The sequence below is a fragment of the Blennius ocellaris genome (genome assembly GCF_963422515.1).
Source record: "Blennius ocellaris genome assembly, chromosome: 5".
Classification (NCBI taxonomy): Eukaryota; Metazoa; Chordata; class Actinopteri; order Blenniiformes; family Blenniidae; genus Blennius; species Blennius ocellaris.
In genome coordinates, this window is record NC_137654.1 from 25,450,003 (window position 1) to 25,474,517 (window position 24,515).

Here is a 24,515-nt window from a genome sequence, read left to right on the forward strand (position 1 = left end):
ACACACACACACACACACACACACACACACACACACACACACACACACACACACACACACACACACACACACACACACACACACACACACACACACACACACACACACACACACAGTGGTTGGACAGGCCACCACCTGCAAGGCTGTGATGGCATGCAACACAAGCATGAAGCCCTGATGCAAAACAAGGACTGTTTGAAATGCTAATCATGGGGAGGAAAAAAAAAAAAAAAGGGAGAGAAGAAACGAGAGAAGCTTCTCCACCGCTGAGAGTCTTTACATCATTCTTTCTTTTTTTTTTTGTCTCTCGAAACTGAGTGCTCCTGTGGAGGGGACTCCGCTTATAGTAATGATGAGAAACGTCAGTGGTTCTCTGCCTCGGAGCAAATTGTCGTCGCTAACAGAAACAGAATGTTTACTGTTATTGCCACTTCATCAGCCGTACTCTTCGTATGAATAATATTCCTTCTGGACCCACCCTGATTGCCTCACTTTTTTTTTTTTTTTATCTCTTGAGTTCAGCCAGACATTTTGCATTTTTACCTTCGCAACAAAGACACATTTAAGAAGAAATGTAATAACACAAATACAGGCGCTGCGAGTCAGTAGAACGAAGGCACCGGGCTTGTATGAAAGCCACATGCTGTGCCAGTTGAAAGCAGCTGAATTATAAGCAGTTTGCTCGACATAACAAAATTACGCTTCAGTGATTGTTTTGGTCGTGACAGGATCCTTCACTGTTTGTACATTGGTTTGCTCTGCAAACAGTCACATTCTAACTGTTCAATGTCGATTGGTTGTGGAGTCGCAGTGAGATTAATTCTAGTTTATTTAATGTCTATGTGGAGTTTGCATTTTCTCCCTGTGGAAGCATGTTTTTTTTTTTTTTTTTCTTTAATCCTCTCATGATCCACAAAAGGCATGCAGGGCAGATTAATTGATGACTCTAAATTGTTGGTCGGGTGTAAATCTGTGTGTGTTTTAACTGTGTGCGTCCCTCTGTGTTTTTTCCATCGGAAAATTTACCGAAGCCAAGTCCAGAGGCCAGCAGGATCTGCTCCAGCTACATAAAACCGCTCTAGAAGATGGATGAAAATAATGAGGCTGTGTTCAAATTTGCAGGAATTATGAGAAAATCCATCTCCCAAATTACTAATGTCATTGGGTTTTTATCTAATCTCTTATCACACAACACATTGTTCTTTCATGACTGTGATTCTTTTCGGCGGCTTCGTGGACAGAAGCATCTCCATCATATGTGTCATATCGTAGCGGCTTCTTTTTAAACACAGCAGACACTTGTGATGCCGCTGACAACTGTATTACAAACCTGATCTGACACCGGTGCAACAGCAGAGGATGATAAACTCCAGCAATAGTGTTTACATGAAACACTGGGCTTATTAAATTGTAATATGAAAGGTAGACAATAATAGAAGCTGTTTTCAAGATAATGCAATTACCTACAGCATTGCTACAGAATACTGCTGCATTGTGCAGTTATTGTAACTCGTGACATTACACGGTAGAGGTCACAACATGAATGTGTGAACCTATTTAGGATGTAACTGGTGCTATAATACCCCCACTGCACTGAATCACCACAACGCAGTATTAATTTCAGAACATTCCCACTGCATAGATTTACTCAATATGTAACTCCACTTTTTTGTATCATAAAGTACAAAATCCGCCGTCTCAGTTGCGTTGAGTTGCAAATCCTCTTTTTCTCCAAAGAAAACCCAATATCTTTAGGATTTGGAGTGTCAGTCAGAAATTACCCAATCTGAAGCCGTCACCGCAGGCTTTAGAATGAAAAATAATCATCGCCTCGTTCGGTTTTGACAACTGAAGCTCCTCTCGCGAGCGGAATCCTCTTAATGATGCAAACCAACTCTGGAAAATAAACATTAAATCTCTTCCAAACCTCTTCAGGTGTGCAGATTGCGGTTTTCAGTGATGAGCTTGAGCTGAAAAATGAAATTACACACTTGGGAGTTTGATATTATCAGAGGTGGAAACTACTACTACTACTACTCTCTCAGTAGTACAGACACTTAAAAAAGAAGACTTTAGTACCAATTCAACTTCGTTACTGTAACTAATGTGACTTTTTTTAATCAACATTTTTCATAAATGACACCTTTTTGAAGCCATCTTAGATCACTTTGGAACAATAAGAAAGAGAGTAAGGCTTTTATATGTATCCTCAACACCAACAATTCCATCACTATATCTGCTTTTGATGAGCAAATTGCGCAAAAAAAACTCTGTTATTCCCAACAATTTCAGTCCTATCAATGTCTTTTCACTGCATTTATTTTGCCACTTCAATAACCAAGTAGGTATATTTATTGACATATTTCATTACTCGCAAATTATTACTATGCTGTATTGGCTTTTTTACATTTCAAATGTCCAATATTATGAGATTATTACTCATTATTGGTTGATTCAAAATACTTGTGTATAGTGCAGGGGGCTAAACAGAGATTTAGAGATTTCAGGCTTCCACCTTGCATGGTTGGGTGGCTTTCTGTATGCAGTTTGCAACTTCTGCCTGTGCAGGTATAGTTTCCCCTCACAGTGCAAAGGCCATGCATTTGAGGTTGTTTGTGACTCTAAAAATGCCAATATGTGTAAATGTGTGGGGGCCATTTTTCTCTCTGTGTTTGTCCTGTGGTGGACGAGTGATCTTCCAGACGGCACTTGGCCTTTTGCTCATCATCAGCTGGGATCTGCTCCAGCATCTAAATCTACTTATGTACAGTAATTACAAATACTTTACCTGCCATCGACGGGCAAGTTACATTTTGGAACTAGATGAGCTTTCCAAAAAGTCCAACAGTGGTTTATCTCACTGAATCCAATGTTGTACCTTTCATAATATGCAAATGTGAAGCTCATTGAAGTTAAAGGCTCCACAGTTTCCCCGACTGCGTTTGAAGCTCGAGTAGACCTGGACAAGAAAGCTTTGGAATGAGGAGCAACTTGTGCGGCTTCACAAATGCTCCGAAAAAGATTCATCCAAAGGGAGCCGAACAGAAAAAGCTGATATCTTTACAGTCTCTTCTATTTACTTTTTGACATGGATAAAGATTTTTTTTTTTACTATTGTAACACTTAATGGATTATGCTGTCATATTTGTACATTGTGGCATTCATGTTTGTTTTGTTTTTTGTTTTTTTAAATCAGCAATTTTGTTCATTGAATTCTCACCATGAATTTGTCTAAAAAAATAGTTGGAAATAAGCTGAAATACTTTACACCCCACTGGGGTTTATGTCAACAATGACGGCATAAACTCCCCAGTTTGTGGCTCTATTCCCCTGAAACACCAGTCGCACTCGCAGCTTTTCTCATCCCGACTCGCTTTCAAAGGCGCCGGCGTGACATTCATTAGGTGACTTTCAGATCAGATGTGCACAAGATAAACTCAAAACGATTCGCACTCCCTCACGCAGAGTCTTGGGAAAGTTTAAGAAGCCCGTGCTGTGCTGTTTGATTACCTTCAAAAAAAAAAAAAAATCTTTAAAACACACTTAAAGTCAATCAAAGAAGCTTTATCTCTGTTCTATGAGACTCTTTTCGAAATGAAGTGAAACCCCCTCTCAGGGCCTGTCATAATACACCGCTTCAAAAACTGAAAACCACTTCCCCTTTAAAAATCAAAATGAAAGCAATCAAAATTAGGTAATTAAGGTGTGTGTGTGTGTGTGTGGGGGGGGGGGGGGTTACAGGATCTACACTTTTATCAGAAACTTATTATACTGCAGATGAATAGAGGATCACATAGGCACAATATGAGACAGAAATAAACCGTGTTTGGAAATTTCTTGCAAGGGAACAAAAGGAGTTGCTTTTTATTTTTTTTCGTAACACCTAATTCTCATGATTCAAAGCAGGCTCACAAATAACACATCTGGCAGCTAGTTTGATGTGAGTTTCAGGGTGATATGTGGTTGGAAAGCTTCCCTTTCTCGCGGCTGTCTGCTGGGGACAGTAGCTCATGCTCACTAATAGAAAATAAACTGTCCTGGGGCCCATGAATAACATAATGGAAACACTGTTCTATTCCCCTTTAACAACATTTCCCTCATCTGGAGTTGACACTAATAAAAAATGTAAACACAATTCCCCTTTTCTCACACTCTGTCTATATATATTGTGCAAACGTGTGTGTGCGTGTGTGTGTGCATGTGTATATGTGTGTGTGTGAGAGAGCTAAATTAGCCCCCCTTTTTTTTCTCACCCACTGTTGACAACTACATAAGCGACTCGGAGCTACTGACTGCGTGTAGTTCTTCATGGCTCAGGGGTTTCATCTATTTGCTTTGTCATTATGCATACAGACAATCTGGAAAAGAGACGATATATTTTTTTCTTGTCTAATTAAAACAAAGAGCAGAGCAATTATACGTTAATGAACAAACATTAATTGGACACTATTAATGTTATCAGCCATGTGTGTGTGTGATGTGTTCATATGTGCTCATGCCTCCCTGCTTGATGCTGCAGTAATGAAACAAGAGGCTGTTTCTGCACCCACACTGGGAGAGGAGGGTTGTATTCCCAATGCTGAAGCACACACGACATGACCACTAGCTATGTCTCTGGTTGTGTAAATTTTACACCTCTATTGTTTTAGGATTTTTATTTCTTTGTTGCCACAAACTGAATAAAGCACCGGCTGAATTTCACTTTGCTGCCGCTTTCCTCAACCAAGTGGTAACGAGGTTTCACTTCATTGCTTATGTGTGAAGTATTTTTGTTTTTGACAATTAAATGAAAAGCTTGTTTTTTACATGAACATATAAAAGACAAAATGAATGTTGTGTACTTTTCAGGGTTGGTGTACACAGCCAAAGTAATGCCATACCGACAGGCATTTAAAATGATTAATAAAGAGGTGAGTAAATATCACTAACCTTTTAAAGGACACTCATCAGAATGTTTGGAGATTTTGAATTTCAACTGCAGAGTGGGATTAAAGCATATTTCATACATTTAAAATGTTAAAAGTATGATAAGTAACCACATGTGCCTTTGATATCAAATACGCAGTATTAAAACTGACCACAAGTAACACTTTTTGTCCTAAAAAAATCTTTTTTTAAATATTTGAAACATGATACATATCTTACTGGATTTCTGTAAAAGATTACAACACACTATTGTGAACCACTTTCCTACTATATACAACAATACACTTCCCCAATATAAGATATAAACACTAAATTTGAGAATAAAACTATTTAAACCTAATGAAATGATCTATCTATGCAGCAAGTAACATTTACTTGATAAGAAATCTTGTAATACGATTTGTAAATCTTGATTTAAGATCATGCCATAAACTCAAGGACTAAAAACAATAGCTTTCAAAACAAGCCAAAATATCAATCATGTCTAAAAACAAGATTTATCATTTTGGCAAGTGCCAAATAATATGCAGTGTATGTAATACTTTATATGCAAATATAACCCTAGATATAATTTCCTCGAATAGCTGCTCATAGCTTTGAAAAATGAAACCGTAGATTGTTCTTTATACTTCTTCAGAAGTCCAAAAACAAACATTAATTATTGACTCTGAATTGACTGTATGTGAATGTGTGTGACTCCTGTCTTCACCTAGAGTAAGCTGTGATCTCCTCCAAACCCCGAGGACCTTCAGCGAGACGAATGTGAAAATAGCAGGTTCGGAAAAAAGACTCCATGAACATTGATGTTTCACAAGAGATGAACAACAGATACATATATATGTGTGGTGTGTATATATATATATATACACACACACACACTTTTAGACATGCGCATGCATCACTATTTTCTCTCGTCTTGCTGCTAATATAAGTTTCCTCACACACACACCCTTTTCCCAAAATGTCAACCCACTCCTTCAAAGTTTAAAACATAATAATTACAGGGAGAAAGCGTCACGCAAATATGATCACATATGTTTTCCAATGCATAAACCCATAATTATCATGTGTGTTGACTCATTAATCTTTATAATTTAATAACCCTGAACATTTATGAGCAAAGTGTTTGTTGTTACAGTCCTTCTAAAACTAACGCCTTCATTTCCAGTAGGGAGCAGGCAGAAAGCTCTGCGCCAAACATCACGGAAAAATATATTGATTTTGCACAACAACAAAAACATTTTTACATGCTTCTAAAGCACCATCAAACCAAATAATTCGCAAATATCAAAATCGATACGGCCTCATTTGATAAACCCACTTGCCTCATTTAGGATGCTGAGTGCCAGTTTATCATGGAAAAGCAAAGACTCCACAGATTATGAGAATGGAATTGTATATCAAATTTGAGTAGGAGCCTAAAAAAAATACAAATAAGTTCAGGTTCAAAAAGTGGAGCTCCATTGAAAAACACTCAGCATGTGCAATGTGTTTCTGCGCTCGCCTTTCGGATGGAGGCACCCTAATTTCCTTAACTATTTTTAAAGTGTCTTGTATGGGTAATTGCGATTTACTGTCAGCCTCCATTAAAGTCAGAGCGTTGGAGAGTGGTGGAGAAGAAAATAACCTACAGCAAGTCACCGCAGTCGAGGGCAAGGTATTGGGCAGGGATCGGTCGCTGCTCATTTCGAAAGCTTCGCCTCGACAGATGACGCTCACATTATGTCGTTGTCTGTCATGAAACACACGGACCGAAAAAAAAAAAAAAAGAAAAAATCTTCAGACAGACATTTTCCCCGGGGTGATAAGCACAATATAATCCACGCACAGGAATGTCTAAGGGCCGACATGTGAATAGGATGGGTCATAACTCATTTCGCTGGAATTGAAAGTCTTTCTTCCAGAGGCACAACAGGTTTCATTTTTAAAGGTGAGACATTAAAAACCCAACTACCAGCCCAAATCCAACATAAATAACAAGAGCGCGCGGCCCCCTCTCACTCCGCCTGGAGGCACTTTTGTGTCATGGTAAGTCCTCTCAGCGTCTCAACAAAAGCCCAACCATTATACCAAACCTATTTCTGCATACCTGTAGGTATTGTGTACAATAAGCTGTGCTGTTCACAATAGCCCGACAACAGACAGGCGAGAGCTCATCTTTAATTCAAAGGAGACATTTTTCACACAGAGATAAATCCTCTTCCCACTTATAAAAGAGGAAGAACAAAAAAACAAAACAACAACCTTCCAAGTATTCCTCCGTCCATTCAGCAGTTATTGGGCCGACCGGTATTTCCTGGGATTTCAGAAAAGGATTCAATTTGAGTTTTTTTTTTGTTCGGCATTTAGCGCGCGCCGCCACACTGCCACTCCTCAGCCTTCGACGTATGGCGGCGGCACTCCTGTCACGTTCTTTTTCCAAACAATCACGTCGAGCTCCCAGCAGGTTGGAGTCTTTTCAAAATCACCACACCTGGAATCTAAACATTCTGTTTGTTTTCTGTCTTCATAATAAACTCTGATTCAATTAAGGAAATGTTCAAGAGGCAATGTTTTGCCTTCTCATTTGATTTGGGCTCACTTGTTTGCCAGCATGGATACCCACCCCCACTTCCCAAAAAGAAAAAAAGAAAACATCCCTGCATAACCATAAACCATCAGCGAAGTGATTCTGCATTGCTTTGACATAACTTGATATAAGCCAGTGCAACAGATACTGTGCCGGTGTCATTGTAAATCTGTCTATGTTTGCTTTGTGTGATCAAGTTGTTATTCCTTTGTGAGGACCTAACGGCATGAAAGGCCTGGTGTTCTCTGCATGAATCATTTAGATGAAAGCCCGAGGAGGAGGGGGGGGAAGGAGCGCGAGGCACCTGATGTCAACTTTAATTAGAATCCAGTTTGGTCCGTGTTACCTTGACTTTGAAATCCTAGAGTCCTGCAGGGAAAGTGGAGACAGTTCTTGGTCACAGGATGTGATTAGACTCGGTAATCGTGACGATTGCTCGATACCGCGGAAAAGAAAAAAGAAAAAAAAACAACTGCAGAGAGGACCTAATAAATTTTACCCCGCTAAACGCTTTACATGCTACGCATTACATTTTCTGCCAGCTTCTTGAGGATTTGGTGCATTCGCAAGAGTCATGCGGCTGATTTTATACTTTTAATGAACCAGCATCCCCCGGCATTGATCTTCTCTCAAGCAGGTAATTATTGCTGTGCAGGGATTTTTTTTTTTTTTTTTTTTATCTTGATAGGAGCTATTTCACACTTAACACCTTACTGCGATATCCCATTGCTCTAAGTTGCACCTTGATAGTCACAAAAACAAAGAAGCGACTTCCAAGCGCGCCGACGCCGAGCATGACTTGACTGTGTGAGTGTTTTTGAATGAAATGTGTCTTCAGAATAAAAACCCATGGGAGCCTCGAATCCCAGGACGTCCCCGGTGCGTCATGAAAGGAAGTCAGGGCACATCACCATCACTTGTGTCTTATTTCTCACTGCTCTGTAGCGTGATGTGAGACATCAGAGCCTACAGCTGCAGCCCAGAGAGCCACTGTCGACAGAAACAGGAATGCATACTTTGCTGCCATCTTGCACACATTATGCCCATTTAGCAGCCTTGTGTTTGACAGAATGCGTTATTATTTGCTCGTTAGAAGTGCGGAGCGTCTGACAGGAATAAAGAAAAGAACTGAGAGATGTGTTCCTGGATGCATATAGCCACATACAGCTGTCAGTGTTGCCTCTGCTGAATATTATAATTTCGGCACAATGAATGATGGACATTGTGCTGCAATTTGGCATCTGTGTTCATGCCGCGTGATCCTCGGTGCAGACGGAGCCAACAGCCGACATGACCAAGGGCAGAAAAGCAGCAGGCAGATACTGCGAATGCATGCTATTCAGATGTCAGTTGTAATTTGCCATTGATCGATAATACGACCGTAGCGGGATTTTACAGTGAAATTTGCCCCCTTCTTGTTCAAGATAAACACAGTTGCCTCTACTCGTTATCTTCACCAAGACAAAGTCCCAATTTGTACGTGGACAAACTGTGGCGGCGATTGCCAGCGTGGCAAAGCACGACGGGTAGTAATGATTCTCTGTTTACTCTCGGTGCTGCACAAAGAAGTTCGCATGCGGTTTCTCTGAGAGTTGAACTCCTGCCCCTCTTCAGGGTTGTGCTCCTCTTGCTTTTGTAGCGTGTTGTTGCACAGTCAAGTTTTTTTTTTTTTTTGGCAGAAAGTCTTTCTAAATTGAACAAAAAAACAAAAAACAAAAAACCGCCTGAAATTTATTCCAGATTTGAGGCTTTGATTTGGCCACATACAGTAGTGTTCCCCTGCACAATCTCCAGACAAAACATGAGATCATTATTTCCCTACCTGTTATGTCACCGTGGGCTGCTTCTTTAAGGATAATTCATGTACGTTTCCTGCCTGAGGGCAGAACCAAATATTCAAATCTAGTATTTTCATACACTGTACGAGTCACTGCTGTGTCATACGCGGCAGATGCACCACAAAGTCCTTTTTGTTGTTGGAACAACACACATTTCTTTTGTCCTTGTAGACTGAAACTAAAAATCTGTGACAATACAAAAGTACTTTTAGAGCTGCAGCTTGTGCTGGATAACCATTTATCTTCTATAAATGCATTATCCTCAATAGAGGGTAACACCCTGGATGGGACACCAGTCCATCACAGATAAAGAGACACTCACTTACATCTTTGGGTGATTTAGAAAATAATTAATCTAATACATCTGGCAAACGCCACACAATGGCCACGAGCGAAGTGGCAACAGTGCTTGAATAGCAAAGAAAATAGATTGCAAAAGCTATGTTTAAGATTATTATTCTTTATCTGAAAATGACAATGCGCTCATGTTCCACTCCCAAAGATTCAAAAACTCTATTATACATCATTATTACCTTTGAAATAAATGGTATTTGAACTGTGTGGGAGGTTGTTGAATAAAAGTTTACTTATTTATTTGTATAAGAAAATGACTGGGACAAATATCTTTTTTTAAAAAGTTGAAACGAGATGAAAATGAGCCTCAGAAAAAAAAAACAACAACAACAAAAAAAACCAAACCAGGATGTATTTTTCACCTCATAAACAGCGGCTCAGGCGCATTTGAATGAGCAGGCGGACAATGTTGTAAACTAAAACTGAATATAAGTGGACAGTAGAAATAATGAAACAAGGAAAAAGTCCAGACAAACAGCTATTTTTCCAGAAGATGGATGATGGCCCGCGCGGCTCCGGCAGCCACGACTTCCTCCTGGAGTAATTCCTGAGGGACTGAGGCCACGGAAACAATGGGCAGCGTCTCACCGTGTGCTGCATTAAAATGCTGTAAATACAACTGGCTTGTCTTCTTGCCCATTCATCTCTGTGTGTAATTGTGTGTGTACAGAGCAGGAGGAACTCTTAATTGATGATGGTAGTGGGAAGCTCAAATGTACCATACATGTGGTGAGTCACTATCGTGTCCAGGCTGTCCTCAGTCATGTTTCCAATGTTCAGCAGCTTTTTTTTTAGTTTGCATTCGCCAAGAATTTCTGCGAATTTCTTGTGATACGGTTTGATTAGACCTGACTTATAGTTGAGGAATAGTGATATTGATGGTTTACAGATATAATATTTTTTTATTTTTAATATTGACAGACTTGATACCAGAGTAAGTTCCTAATTGATCTTTGGATTAATTCAAATTTTACATAACTTGATTAATTGGGGGGGGGGTATTTAAGTCCAATTTAAACATTTTACAAGTGAAAACTGATAACTTTTGCTGCGTTTTGGGTGTCTGTTTACACGACAATGATGCTGGGATCCACTGAAAACACAACATTTTGAAAATAGCTTCCAAGGTGGAACTTGGTTTTACACGGAGGAGAAAGCAACTTTTCTGAAATGCTGCTACTGCACGATCACACCACTTCTGCACATGCACATTCTTCTGCATATGGACTAGGACAACAATGACATGAAAATGACATAGTTTTGTAAAAACGAACAGTGTTTTTAAAATGTGTAAACATGAAAAACTTTTTGAAAGGAAAATGAAAAAAAAAACCACAGCTTCTTTTTTACTTGAAATGTCATGTAAAGTGGGCCTAAATTCAACTATATACAAGTACAATGTTTTCATTTTGTTTCCATCCAGAGACAAATTAGATACGCGACTTCTCAAGTGCAACTTGTTAAAAGAAAAGTCGTTAACAACTGACAAGTCTTTGGAAACTTAGTCAAGTCAAACACTTCTTTCCACACTTCATTATTAAACCTGTTTCCCAGCAGTTTGAGATTGTTAAGCAATCAAAACCCTTTGTTATTTCAGCATTAAAAAAAAAACCTCAATTGATTACTTTCTAAAATACCAAACAGGTCCAGTGAAAATTACACACGCCCACAACTGTATTCCTTCAACCCGTTCACACAAACATTTAACAGAACCGATGTCACAAGTTCTTACGTGACCGACAAAGAGTCACCAGGTGTGTGATTTTCAAATGTCTCTGGATTCACATGCTGCAGTCAGAAACAATAGCTTCTGTGTGTGCATGTGTGTGTGTGTCACCCAGTCACACACTCACCTCTGTTTACACCTCCAGCACTACCTGCAAAGCTGTGGAAAGAAGTCTTTCTTCCTTCTGCTTCAGTGCTATTCGGTCTAAAGGTGAAACAGAGGTGCAACACGGGGGGGTGGAGCCGGAGGTCAACAGCACTTGAGAACCATCAGTAACACTTGGTTTACATGAAATACTGATGCACTTGGTTCTTGTTTAATGGTTGCGTTAAATCGTAAAGAAATGTTGCCCTTGCATGAGTAGCTGGTTTCGATGTTTACATGTGACTATTTTGCCAAATTTACGGCAAATTAGGCAAAATGGTCCAAAACAGCTGCAAATTGTGCTGAGCCGCAGAGCCACGGCTCTATTAGACAGAATGCCGAATCAGTAAAATGAGGCTACAAGTTAGGTAAGTGAGCTTGTGACCAAGAATTTGCTGAATGAAATGTCATCCCTGAGTCTCATTCCTGATGCCACTGGTCAGGTGACATCAGGAGGAGATCCGTCAAACCGGAGCAGCCAACAGACGACGGAGAAGGAAGAAGAATGTAAACAAAAAGAAATGATTGGTAATAATCTAGTGATAAATAGCTGCAGCTTCATGTCATGTCAAATTTCGGTCAAATCCTGATCAAAACGTGCCATGAAACTAAAATGAGCCCAAACTAATGAGTCTTGGAGTGTCCATATTTTCCGTCATGGCTCTTGCATTATGTTTTCATGAGGTCACGTTATAGTTTGTCGTCATGTTTTTAGCTTTTATGTTTCTTAATGTGACCATGTCAATATTTACTGCCTTCGTGTTTATTGTCAATGGTGTTTTTAAAATATCTACACAGGTCTGCCGTCCGTGTGTCTCACCATGACTTTATCCACCAGTGTTGTCAGCTGTGTCTTGTCTCTTCACTCCCAGTGTGTATATATATATATGTGCTGTTCTCAATCTTTCCAGTTTGTCTTGATATATGTCTCCTGTGCCATAATATTAATTGGTGCAGCCTACTCAAAGGCTTGTTTGGCTTCATGCGCAATGAAAAATAATGCATCGAATCAATCAAATGGGTAAGCTGTGGTTAATTACAATGAATTATGAGTTTAATCACATTTCAGAGATGTTTTGTTTTCAATTCAAGTTGATTTTGGTAGATGAGCAAATCAAGAAATAGACTTGAGCGTTTAACAACATCACGTTTTAATTTCTTTTCATTAATACTAAATTTGACAGTTGCGTAAAGGTTCAACGCGACAACATTAGCTCAGGCATCCGTGTTCACAGCTACATGTCACTGAGGTGATAACACAGGCTTGAATTCCTCTGGTGAAATGATAATTCTTTATAGTTAATTCTTCTATCCTACGGCGTTTGAAAGTGAAACTTTTGATTAATTGGGCAAAGCAACGTTATCCATTTCAGGTTTTAACATTTGTTTGCCTGCTGGGTTTTGTTGTCTGCTTCATCAGTCGTGTAGCCAAAAAGAAGGGCGAGGAATCATCCTGCAAACTGCTGCTTCATGAAGGTAAAGGAACGGCTCCTCTTGGCCAAAACCTTGTGGAAAAAAAAAAAAAAACCCCTCTAATGTAGCCAATGCAGCCACTAACTCATAGCACATTATGCAGTTCTCGCTCCACTCATTTCTCACCACATACAGCTCCTTCAAACACCTTGTAGGCCCCTGCTGTTGCGAGTCCATCAAATCAACACCCTAACCCAACAGTAACAGGAAATACCACCGAATGCATTGAACAATACAGAGTTGCTCAATGCAGAGAACTGAATGGGATTTTTTATCAGGTGCACTGACAAAATTCTGTCTTGGAATGTCAAATTAAGCAAGATTAAATTAATTAATCTTATCTTTTTTTATGAAGAGATTGAGACAATATTGAGGCAAAGTCCCAGCACGAGTATCTCGTCGTTGATCTGACAAATGTAATGTTTATTAAACGCTGCTTGCTTGACATATGGGATTTCTTTTTGTCAGTCTCAATACACGATTACTCAGTATTTTCAGCGCATCTTCCTGCCATTGGCGATCTATGCAGGTGGACTGTGCCTTTTCCAAAGCGTCAATTGAAATATGTGACTAAAGTAGTGATGAAAATGGAAAAATAGATGGATGTTTCTCGACTGGCTTTAACTCAAACTCTTTGTTGATGCCCTGCATTAAATTACCATGTTTGACGCAGTTTCAAACTTGCATACAACCTTGTGTGACTCAGCTGGTCCCAAACAAACGTCACATGTGATGTGCCAGAAACCTAATTGAGCATCACAACATAATTGAGAAGGCGGTTTAGTTGTATGCTAATGTATCTTTTGTAAGCTACACTGAACACACAAAAGCTTTACTCCAAAGACAATTTACTGACACGACAATCTAGAAAATCCCCAAAAGGCCGGAAAAAAAAGACTATTTATTGACTTGTAAAGAGACAAAAAAAAAAAAACCCAACAACAACTGCACCAACCAGATTTAAGAGATGCAATACAATAAAATAAGTATTTTGGAGGTAGTAAACAGGAAATATAATGTTGTGATGTGATGAGTTTGGGGTTTTTTCAGCTGCGGCCCAATGTTAAAATGAATTAGCAGATTGGTAGTTTCTTTAGTGCATTTTATACATGCAGATACCATAGTTTACAAGAGGATAATAATAATATCGAAGAAGGCTTCTGCAGCTGTGAAAAATGTTTTGGAAATACTTCTCAGCAGACATGGATTCACTGTAGTGTGTCGTGGAAACACCCCAAGTATGTGAAATATGCACCTAGTCATTAAATCTGTATTATATTTGTGGCAGAAATGCACTGACGTAAGCAACAGGAACAATGACTTTAATGAAATTTCAGCACATACCAATAGATGGCTTCATATGTACAATGTCATCATTAGGATGATTCAACACAAATAAGGCATTTCAAGTATCGAATAAAACCTACTGGTATCACATTTTGGTGAATCGATCAGGTTCAGGGTAGCAGACATGTTACCAAAAATTGACTGGTAAAAGCCATTTAAGAGGTGATCAAAGGCAAACAAGAACCATACAAACAAATGGTAAAATGGAACAAGACACACAAGCTGTATTTATAAAACATTTTTTTTCCTCCTCTGTGTCATCCTAACGTTGTGTCCTTGAATGCATCAAACTTTGGTTGTGTCGTATTGTGTGGGCAAGAGGAGGGAAGATTCACCACCACCGTTAAAGTTCATGTACACCGGATAGGACAAACAGTTTATGTACAATATTTTTCCTCCCACAATATTAAAAAGAGAAAAGAAAATCCTGAGGGCTGTCAGCTTCTGTACTTTCTCATCGCATGTCCTTTGATATATTCCTCTCCTGTTTGGTGCTTCACAGTAGACATCTGTCTTACTGATGTCTGAGGAGGGACATCAGACACTCTCCAGATATTAATCCAAACGTACAGAATGTTTGTTTTTTTTTTCTCTTGGAAAAAAAAAAGAAAAAGGAATAGATGAAAATATTTTCATTACAAGGTTATGATGAAGTTCCCCGCAGGCAGCATGGAGCGTCAGTATTTTCAGGAGCCTTGAGCAGGATGTGCTTTATGTATTTATACATCTTTTTTTTTTTTTTTTTTTTTAACACTTTATTTGAGAAGAGTTCACATATTTTAAAGCAACAACTGGTTCATTGTCTCTTGTGATAATTGGTCCTATGGATGTGCTGAAACGAGAAAGGAAAGACACGAGGATAGAAAAAAAACTGTAAATATCACAGGAATAAGTAGAAAAGGTGTTTTTTTGACCTTTAAAACAGTAGAAGAAAATTAATTAGTGCGCCAGTGTTCCAGCAGAAAACTGAAGAGGCTGACCTGCAAATTAACCTTTGCACCAGAGGTGTTCCCTCTCCTCCTTTCCCCCGCAAAGCGTTAATATGTTGATGTGGTGTATGGCTGGGTGTTCTGACAAGAAAAGGAAGAAAGAAATTGGAGGGGTCAGACCGTGTCGTTAACAAGTCAATTTGCACATATATTCAATCTCAATAACCAAGCCGTTCGCTGGATGCCAACGCGAGTGTCACGGCAGCTGCTGTGCATTTCTCTCCCCATCGTTCTGCTGTAATATCTTGTTTCCTGCGGTCAAGAGAGGTTATCTTACCCTTGTGGTTTTGATCTTGTTCCCGGCGTAGCACATCCAGCCTGAGTTGTCAGGGAGCGTCTTGCATTCCTCCCCCTCTAGGCAAGGCTCCATCTCACACCACCACTTCCCAATTACTATGGATGCTACAGGCCACAAAGACAAGAGAAATGGCATGGCAGGTAACTTCCACCATAAATGTGTGCACAGAGAGGTAACAGTGCAGTGGATTTAGTTCATTTTAATCATGTGTGGGGAAACAATATACGATGTGCAGATTTATAGTATATACTGTAGCAGCAATGGTTTTTCTTCAGGTCATCTAATGCCTTTCCAACAGTTCAAAAACGAGTGTGTGCGTTTCTGTAGACGCAAGTTCATGTCTGTGTTTGTCCTGTGACGTCCAAGCTTTCACTCGCTGTTGCCTGAGATCAGTTCCTCTGCCCCGTGACTATAAGTTAGATAAAGCAGTATGGAAGATGGATGTCATGTTCCAGGTAAAGATACACTCACACTACAGTCAAATCAGACTTTATTATTTTTTTTTTCAAATCCAGTTCAGGCCATTTCCAGATGTCGTCCTAAATTGGATAATTATCTGATGTTTTTCAAAGCGACCTCGGTCCGCACAATCTTGTTGCGTTTTTATCTCACTTTTACAGAGACAGGCGTCACAATTTGACCCAGAAGGAGGCGAGATCACATTTAAACAATGGACAAAACTCCTCCACACCTCCTGTAGAAAAGTAGCGCACTCTGCTCCACAAAAAAATTTAAATAAATTGTAAAAACCAGTACTTCAAACGCAATTCTTTCCCCTTTTATCATATAATCAGAATTTCACCAGCACCAATTGCGCAACAACTTCGAATTTGATGAACAGGTTGACATATGTGGCTTCCATATAAATGGAGCTTCTGTGATCGCAGCACACCATGTGTCACGCCTCAGATTAGATTACCTGCGTCATCCATTCCTCAGGAAAAGGAAAAAAAAAAAAAAGTAATGTAAGGCATATATATTATAATGTGAACAGCAACTCAAAAAATTCAAATCAAAGAGCAAAAAAAAAAAAAAGCTATTGAGCATTAAGACCTGCAGTGTGATTGTTGCCGTTGGCTCTAGACCAGCATGAGCTCTGGACAACTTGTTCCAAAGCACAACTGTTGCCTGACATTACATATGTATTACAATGCGGTTTCTTTATTAGATGCAGTTATGCATGAGCACGGAGGGTGAAACTGTGGCTTTTCATTGTGTGAGAGGATTGGTAGGTGTGACTGAGACTTGACTTAATGCACATCCCGGCCCCGCCATCGGGGGAGAAAATTGCTTTAAACACAGGGTAAGTAGACAGTAAATGGTTTGTAGTGTGTGACAGAGGAAAAGAATCTGTCGGAGCCGACATCAAGAAACCTCAAATTCCCCCAGTCTCTACAGAGACTGCAGTAATATTTGCAAAAGGATTTAAGATAAAAGCTGCAGGTGAAGGGCTTCCTAAAGCCAGTATGTGTTTTCGTTGTGTCAGACCAAAGCAGGAAAAAAAAAAACCAACTAATTTTATACGAGCGATCAAGCATTTGTCAACCAAAGATATAAAAGCGTCAAGTAAAAGCTGTTAGGTACATTTTTAAAGAGAACCTATTTTGTTTTCATTTCTTTGCTTTGCAGAGTTTTTTTTCTTTTTCCTTCCAGTTCTTTACTCGTCTCTGAGCTGTGCTCCGTTCAGCAGCTGTGTTTGCATGCCTTGTGTTGCTCTAAAGCTTACCCCTGCAGATGCCTTCTGCTGTCTGTCAGGAGCAGAATTTGGATGTGACATTATCCCAGGTAATGTTAATCTTATTTGGGACAAGGCACTGCATGGGTGACTCTGGATTTTCAGAGATTTGAATAAAGTCTCTGTATCTTTACGAAACATAGCAGTTTGGCCTGGCAGGATTTTTACTTTTTGTCAAATGCAGAGCATGTTTATTGGGATAAAATGTATAGAAAAAAACCCCCCTAAACAACAACAACAGAAAACAAAACAGGGAAACATTATCATACTTCAATGCAAAAATATTCTGAAGACAAAAGACAGGGTTGCAGTTTAACCCGGCGTTGTAAAAAAAGCAGCTATTTTCCTGCTTCTTAAGTTGCTGAAATACTCACCATCCACACACGAAGGCCTGTTTCTGGTCGTTCCAGCCACTTTCCCCGGCAGACAAGAGCACTTGACTGTCTGTGACCGCTCCTCAATGCGATTCTTATTACAGCATCTGTGAGCAGCAATTACTTCACATGTGCCCCCCTCTGATAAGGAGAAAAAACAAACAACAGGCTACATTAAGTCGGCATCTCATGGGTAATCAAGCATCTCCTTCCCCCAACACCTCTGTGGATTAACACAGACTGTAATTACTAAACGAAAGTAGCTAATTTACTTGACCTTTGTACTTAAAAACCACTTGAAAGGTACTTTGCTTGAGTATTTACGTCTCATCCTATTTTCCAACACATTTCTTTAAAGGAAAAATGCACATTTTACACAACTTCACGTGGAACACAATGCTTACTGAACTGATCAATGAGTCCATTGCAAATGAATAATCCTAATAATAAAAATCTGTATTTTTACACGTGAAGGATTCACTGGTGACAGTTTCTCCAGGGCAAGAAACATCTGCTTTCATTTTGTTGTGATCTGATTGATCGGACGAAGCTAGACTACCGAGTGTGAGCAGCCGTGACAGACAGTTTTCAGACGTCATGTTATGACCCGCACTAAAATTATCACAAAAACAAACGTTACATCAAAATACAAACAACCCAAAGAAGCACACTGTGAGCAACCAGGCTAGTTGTGCCTGTCCTTTCGGCTTCTTCTGTCAATAATCATAGTCGGCGAGAGGACGTTATTTCACTGTTTTCAGTCCTGCTGATGAAACGTTTCTCCTTCAGGACCTTTAACAGTTACACTTTAATTCCATCTAAGATTAATCAGAGAAACGACTGGTTAGCCATGAATGGATTATTATTATTCACTCATTTTCTCTACAGCTTTATCCAACTCATGTTGCACTGAAGCCGATCCCTGCTGACGATGGCTGAAGGCAGAGTACAGCCTGGACAGGTCACCAGTCCATCACAGGACAAACACAGACAGACAGACCACTGAACACACTCGCATTCACCCCTATGGGCAATTTAGAGTTTCCATTTAACCCCCAACACATGTTTTTTTCTTTCTTCCTTTCTTTTTTTTTAACTGTGAGAGTAAATTGGATTACCCAGAGAAAAACTACTGCACACACGGAGGACAAAAGAATGCTCATCTCTGCACCACTGTGTGGTTATGTTACTCATGAATATATATCAGCCATACAAATCATTTACGTGTGAGACCACAAAAAAAAACCAAGTGTTTAATCCTCACTGGTGAGTCTAAACTTGCCCTCAGGAGTGAATATGACTGTGGATGATTGTCTGTCTCTCTGTCCTGTGATGGAGTGATGAGCAGCTCAGGATGTAACCTGCCTTCAGCCAGAGTCTGTAGAAATCCTCTTTGACCCCCCAAAGACCCTAAAGACCTGATTTACTAAAAGGTTTTTTACTATATAAATGGGCACACATTTCATGTTGCACACTAGCTGAGCTGCTGCGGTTTGTCTGATGCAAAACAACTCACACTATCTATTTATTCATTAATATGAGATATGGGACAACAAACTGCAAGGAGTGTGCTAATAGATTAATGTGTAATGTGCAGAGTTGCTCCCCGTGACTTTATTTGTGGGTCTAATAATTGGATATTTTCTGTGTTGTGCCCCCTTCTTGGCTCTTACAATCTTTCCAAAATGGGATTATTTCAGTTCAGCGCTCCATCCAGTCACTAATGCATACAAAGTAAGAACAGCACAACACCATATCAAGCAGGTGGATTGACTCATGGATGGCATCATATTTATCTGTTTGCTCATAATTGTGAATACTCTTGAATCAACCTACAATGTCGGTTAAATAGACCCCTCTATCGATGTGGTTTCACCCCATCTGTTTTAATACTGGCTCACATACCGCCAATATAAAGCATCCCTCGAGGGTACGAGAGGACCATTAAACAGGGCCAAGCTGGAAACTAAAGAAAATGCATGACTGGACATTGTTGAGTCCATCAGGAACCCCCTCAAAAGGTACATTTCCTCCTCATTCACTCAGTCCTGTTTAGCGGGGTGAGTCCTCGACCATCGTAGCAGGTCATGCTCGTGGTTTGGAACACCTCGGGCGTTTCACTTCTTCTCTTGGACACTTTTCCTCCACTCGTCATTGCAGTTATTACCGATTACACTTTATTCACTAGTTTTTAAAAATAACAAGTAATTGGTCCGTTACAAAAGGAACTCTTCCAATAATATAAAATTGCCAAATTTACAATATGTTAATCTACACAGTTGATTTATTGTCATGCTAAGATGAGTTCTCAACACCGTATGGACTGAATCGTGAATTAAATGCAGCTACCGGTAATATTAATTGTTATTCGATTAAAGATGCTGTATAATCTCGATACCATCACACCTGAATAAAAAAATGGACTTATGAACTACTGACAATAACAAATACATATAAAGAAAAGCAGACATTAACTACCAACATCCAAACAGTAGCACTTAGGTGAACTTGCTTTTATTTATGGCTGCTGATGCATAAAAGGCACCGGATTCATGTTAATATATGACCAGTAAGACAACAACTTTAGTGAGACATAAAGTTGGATAATAAGCAGGGCAGCCACACAAATGTTTTCATAAATCAAAGATGTGACAATAATAATAGTGAAACATTTTGAGATGATAAGTGCACTTCACATATATAGTCTATTTTCTGAGCTGGAGCAGTTGCTTTTACACCACCACATTCACACGTTCACACAAACGATCGCACACTTCACGGGACAACAGCTGTTATGCAAGGTGCTTGACTTCCTCCAGGAGCAATTTAAGGTTCGGCGTCTTGCTCATGGGCCGCTCTAATCAATTATAGTCATCAGTCACGAGTCTGTTACTGCTCAAAGTACTGTCATTAAAGTTGTTTACGTACGGTTTCATGTTCGTTATTGGTTTTTGTTGCTAAACATGTGTGACAAGGTACCTTAAATAAAGGCTTCATAAATCTTGTGGTTACTCTACGCTGCCTATTTTCTTGAATTGTTTATTCCTCCAGGTAAAATAACTGGAAAAACATGACAGAAGTTTGCTGTAAACCCTATTAATTATTCCTGCTTTACACTCTTTGAACAAACGAAGCCCCTCCGGCATGTCGAATGTAAAATGACTATGAAGAGACGTGTGAGAGTGAGCAAGGGGAAGGAAAAAAAAAAAAAAAGACATCTATTAGCAGGAGGAGAGGCCTGCCTCGGGGTTATCATGAATATGAACACTACATCCACCGAGCAATTATCACCCAACTACTGGCTGTGCCCTGAAGGATGAGAGGACTGGACCAAACGGACTCGACCCACCTCAACCACTGGCCTCTCCCACCCACAGCGCTCAGACTCTCCACATGTGAGAGTTGAGCAGCAAAGGACCATCTGACAATTACACCCGTCAGCATGACACCAGATCAAGGAGGGTGTAGAGAGAAAGAGCAGTGAGAGGGGGAAAGTATCTGGTATATTGCCAGCAAAGTGATTTGAAGTAATGTTTGACAATGAGCTGTGGGTTTATGAAATGTGTCATGGCTAGATTTGCATATATTGCTTTTCTACATTTGAATATTTCAGTTTGTGAGGTCTTCTTGATGCGGAGCAGTTCCTTGGAAGGGGAGATGCAGCTCTGCACAGTGTTCTACGAGAAAACCTGCTCCAGTTGGAGCATCAAACGGCGCTGAATAGCTGCAGAGAATGTCATGTGCCATTAGCTGTATCTAAACTGTGAAAACCCTTTAGTGTAGCTGTAAGCAGATATAAGATGATCATTGTAAACAAGTATAACTCTCTTCCAATGATCCGTTGGTGTAATCATGTTATGAATATTTGATTATTATACACATTGATTATATTACTGCTCCAACTCAATAATATTACATAATAATATTACAACAATAATATAACAACAATATATATATATATATATATATATATATATATATATATATATATATATATATATATATATATATATATATATATATATATATATATATATATATATATATATATATATATATATATATATATATATATATATATATATATATATATATATATATAATTAGCTGCAGGACTGTGGCCTGACAAATTCAACATGTGTACGCACAAATACATCGAATGCACAAATGTAAACGCAGCCTGACTGCACTGCGCTGCCAGTCTTATGCAGTTTAAACTGACCTGTAAGTGTTAATATTATGAAATCTGCAAGTTGTTATTTTTGCCACTGATAAAACCTGCAGATTGCGTTCGCAATGTCCATCCATCCACAACAAGTGCATCCATCTTTCTCAATGCATCCATTAAAAAAAGAATTAAAATAAAGAAACCTGCATCAGTTATTCAGGGCCTCATTTAGTAATGTCAAGCATAGCGCCTGTTAAAATGCACATTCACAAAAAGATCAGCTTTCAGTTTTGTGTTTTATAGGTCATTAATCATGAATAAAACCATGAGGGACATCAGAGGCAAATAGAAGCATTCACACAGGGGTTTCACAGGCTTTATGGACAATTAGCTGGAAGGTTTATCGCTTCTGTGGTTTCTTCCAGTCACCATGGTGTGGAGCGCTGAGCCCTCACACACACAGGTATTTAGCCTTCTAACTAAAAAAAAAAAATACATATATATAAAATAAAAGCAATCAAGGAGATGATTCATCACAGAGACAAAATGTGGCTTTGGAACATCACAGAAAACATCTTCTAATCAAAACAAACAAAAATCATGGCGAGTCAGCAGAGGAAATGGCTTTCACCACAACAACAGTAGAATCTGAGCTGCTTTTCACCACATCTTCATATGCGGTGAAAAAATTATAAACAACGCCAGCATTTCCAGAGGTTGTGAATCCCATTGTGTGTCATAGATTAATTACCATTGGCAAAAAAAATAAAAGATAAAAACCTGGGAGACATCTAGTATTCCACATTCATGGAGGAATTCTAAATAGATCCATAAAATCACATTTTAGCCCTTTCTTTTCGTCACAACTCGTAGTAAATCAGGCCCTGAGCCATTTTTGAGTGATCCATTACTTCGGTGATTGTTGCAGGTCTACAATTGAATGAGAATACATAATGAACCTCTTTCTTATATATTCTGATTTCTACATCCGTACACTTTCATCTCCTAACAAGAGGATCTGGTGTTGAATCCTGCCCCATGCCGACTTGGAAAATATTATCCTTGTGCATGTGGGAGTTTTTCCTGAGCACTTCAGCATCTTTGCTCGGTTCCAAAAGCAATCCCTGTTAGGTTAACTTGTGACACCGAGTTCGCCATAGGTGTGAATTTTTGCGTGGGTGATCGTATGTCTGTGTTTGCCCTGTGATGCCCTGACAACCTGTCCGGTGTGTACTGTACGTCTTGCCCAATGTCATACGGTACCGGGCCAGGATGCAGCCCCCGCGACCCCAATCTGGATACAGTGGGCTCACAAGACAGATGGCAGGGGTGTTATGCAAAATGTAAATGTAAAAGAATGTGAGCCTGTGCAGAATATTCACCTTCCCATACGCATGTAACTGTGTACAAGTGAATTGCAAAACAACTCAAATGAAGAGACAGAGAATTTTGAGAAAATTTTCAAAATGCAGGAAGATTTGTCAAGTCTGATGTCTTATTATCTGTCCACTCATCCCAGGGTCTACCTATAGTGACCACCGGCCTGAGAGACCAAGAGTGTATACCAATAGATTTGTTTTGCCAGTGTGTAGTATGATCACAGTGTTTATGTTGTTAATGGTTTTGTTTGTTTTTAGAGCCTTTTTAAATGGAGGCGCTAATTTCAGCCTTCAGCAGCGATGTTAGTTATTGTGGTTTCAGGCATTTCTTCATTTGACCCCCGCCACCACCACCACCAACATATTTTCACAGATCTTGACATTTTTACTGAATTTCTTCTGTTGCTCTACTTTTACCCACAGCTTCGATTTTGTGGCAGATCATCTCCCGTTTTGCTTTTTCTTTCCCCCCCCCCTTGGCTTAGTGCACCATCCATTCACTCCATGATGGATGAAAGTAAGCAAACAAAAAAGGAAAAGATACAGCTCAAAGCAGATCAACAGTGTGCAAACAGGACCAGTGATGTTTAAATGATTTGCATGGCACAGCTTTCTACAGTATTCTTCTTTTTTTTTTTTAAATGGGGTTGGATTTGAATACGCCTACTTCCATTGAATTATACACTATTAAGCTGCTTAACTCATGAATAGGGTTGCTGCTCTCACCTCATAGGGAAAAGCTCAAGCGTTCAAATCCGTGCCACACCTTTCTGTGTTTCTGTGTGACGTTTGCTTGTGTGGGTTTCCTGTGGTTACCTCCCACAGTAGTGAAACCCTTATTTGACCCTGAATCGCAGTCATAGGTGTGAATGTGAGTTGTGTGTTATTGTCTCTCTCTGTTTGCCCTGTAATGGACCGGCGACCTTTATCTAACTTAGGATTGCAGGGTGCTGGAGTGCTGGAGAGCGCTAACCACTCCACTGAGTGTAACCCATCTCATGAAGTCGTTTGAGGGGATAAAAAAAAAAAAAAAAACTGTGGTTGCTGCATTTTAATTGGAATGTTTCCACTTAAAACGTCACAGTGAAGATCTCTGCATTACAATGAGTGTGTTCAAACAGCGTTTTCAAAGGGAGGCCAGATTAAGTCATAAAAAAGCTTAATTTCCAAAATGGAAGGATGAGATAAGATTTGT

General features: G+C 39.5%; 1 protein-coding gene across 1 annotated transcript in view; it reads right to left on the reverse strand.

Annotated features, from left to right (window-relative positions):
• Positions 1-15,094: 15,094 nt before the first annotated feature.
• Positions 15,095-24,515, reverse strand: part of LOC308130048 (chemokine-like protein TAFA-1) — a gene marked incomplete at its 5' end in the record, with an annotated part of 28,487 nt that continues 19,066 nt past the window's right edge. Inside the window, 4 exons of the mRNA XM_080496226.1 lie at positions 15,095-15,209; positions 15,358-15,447; positions 15,644-15,768; positions 17,774-17,914. Of these exons, the coding sequence (XP_080352352.1) occupies positions 15,415-15,447; positions 15,644-15,768; positions 17,774-17,914 (299 nt within the window). The 3' untranslated portion in view covers positions 15,095-15,209; positions 15,358-15,414. The remainder of the gene's footprint in view (positions 15,210-15,357; positions 15,448-15,643; positions 15,769-17,773; positions 17,915-24,515) is intronic.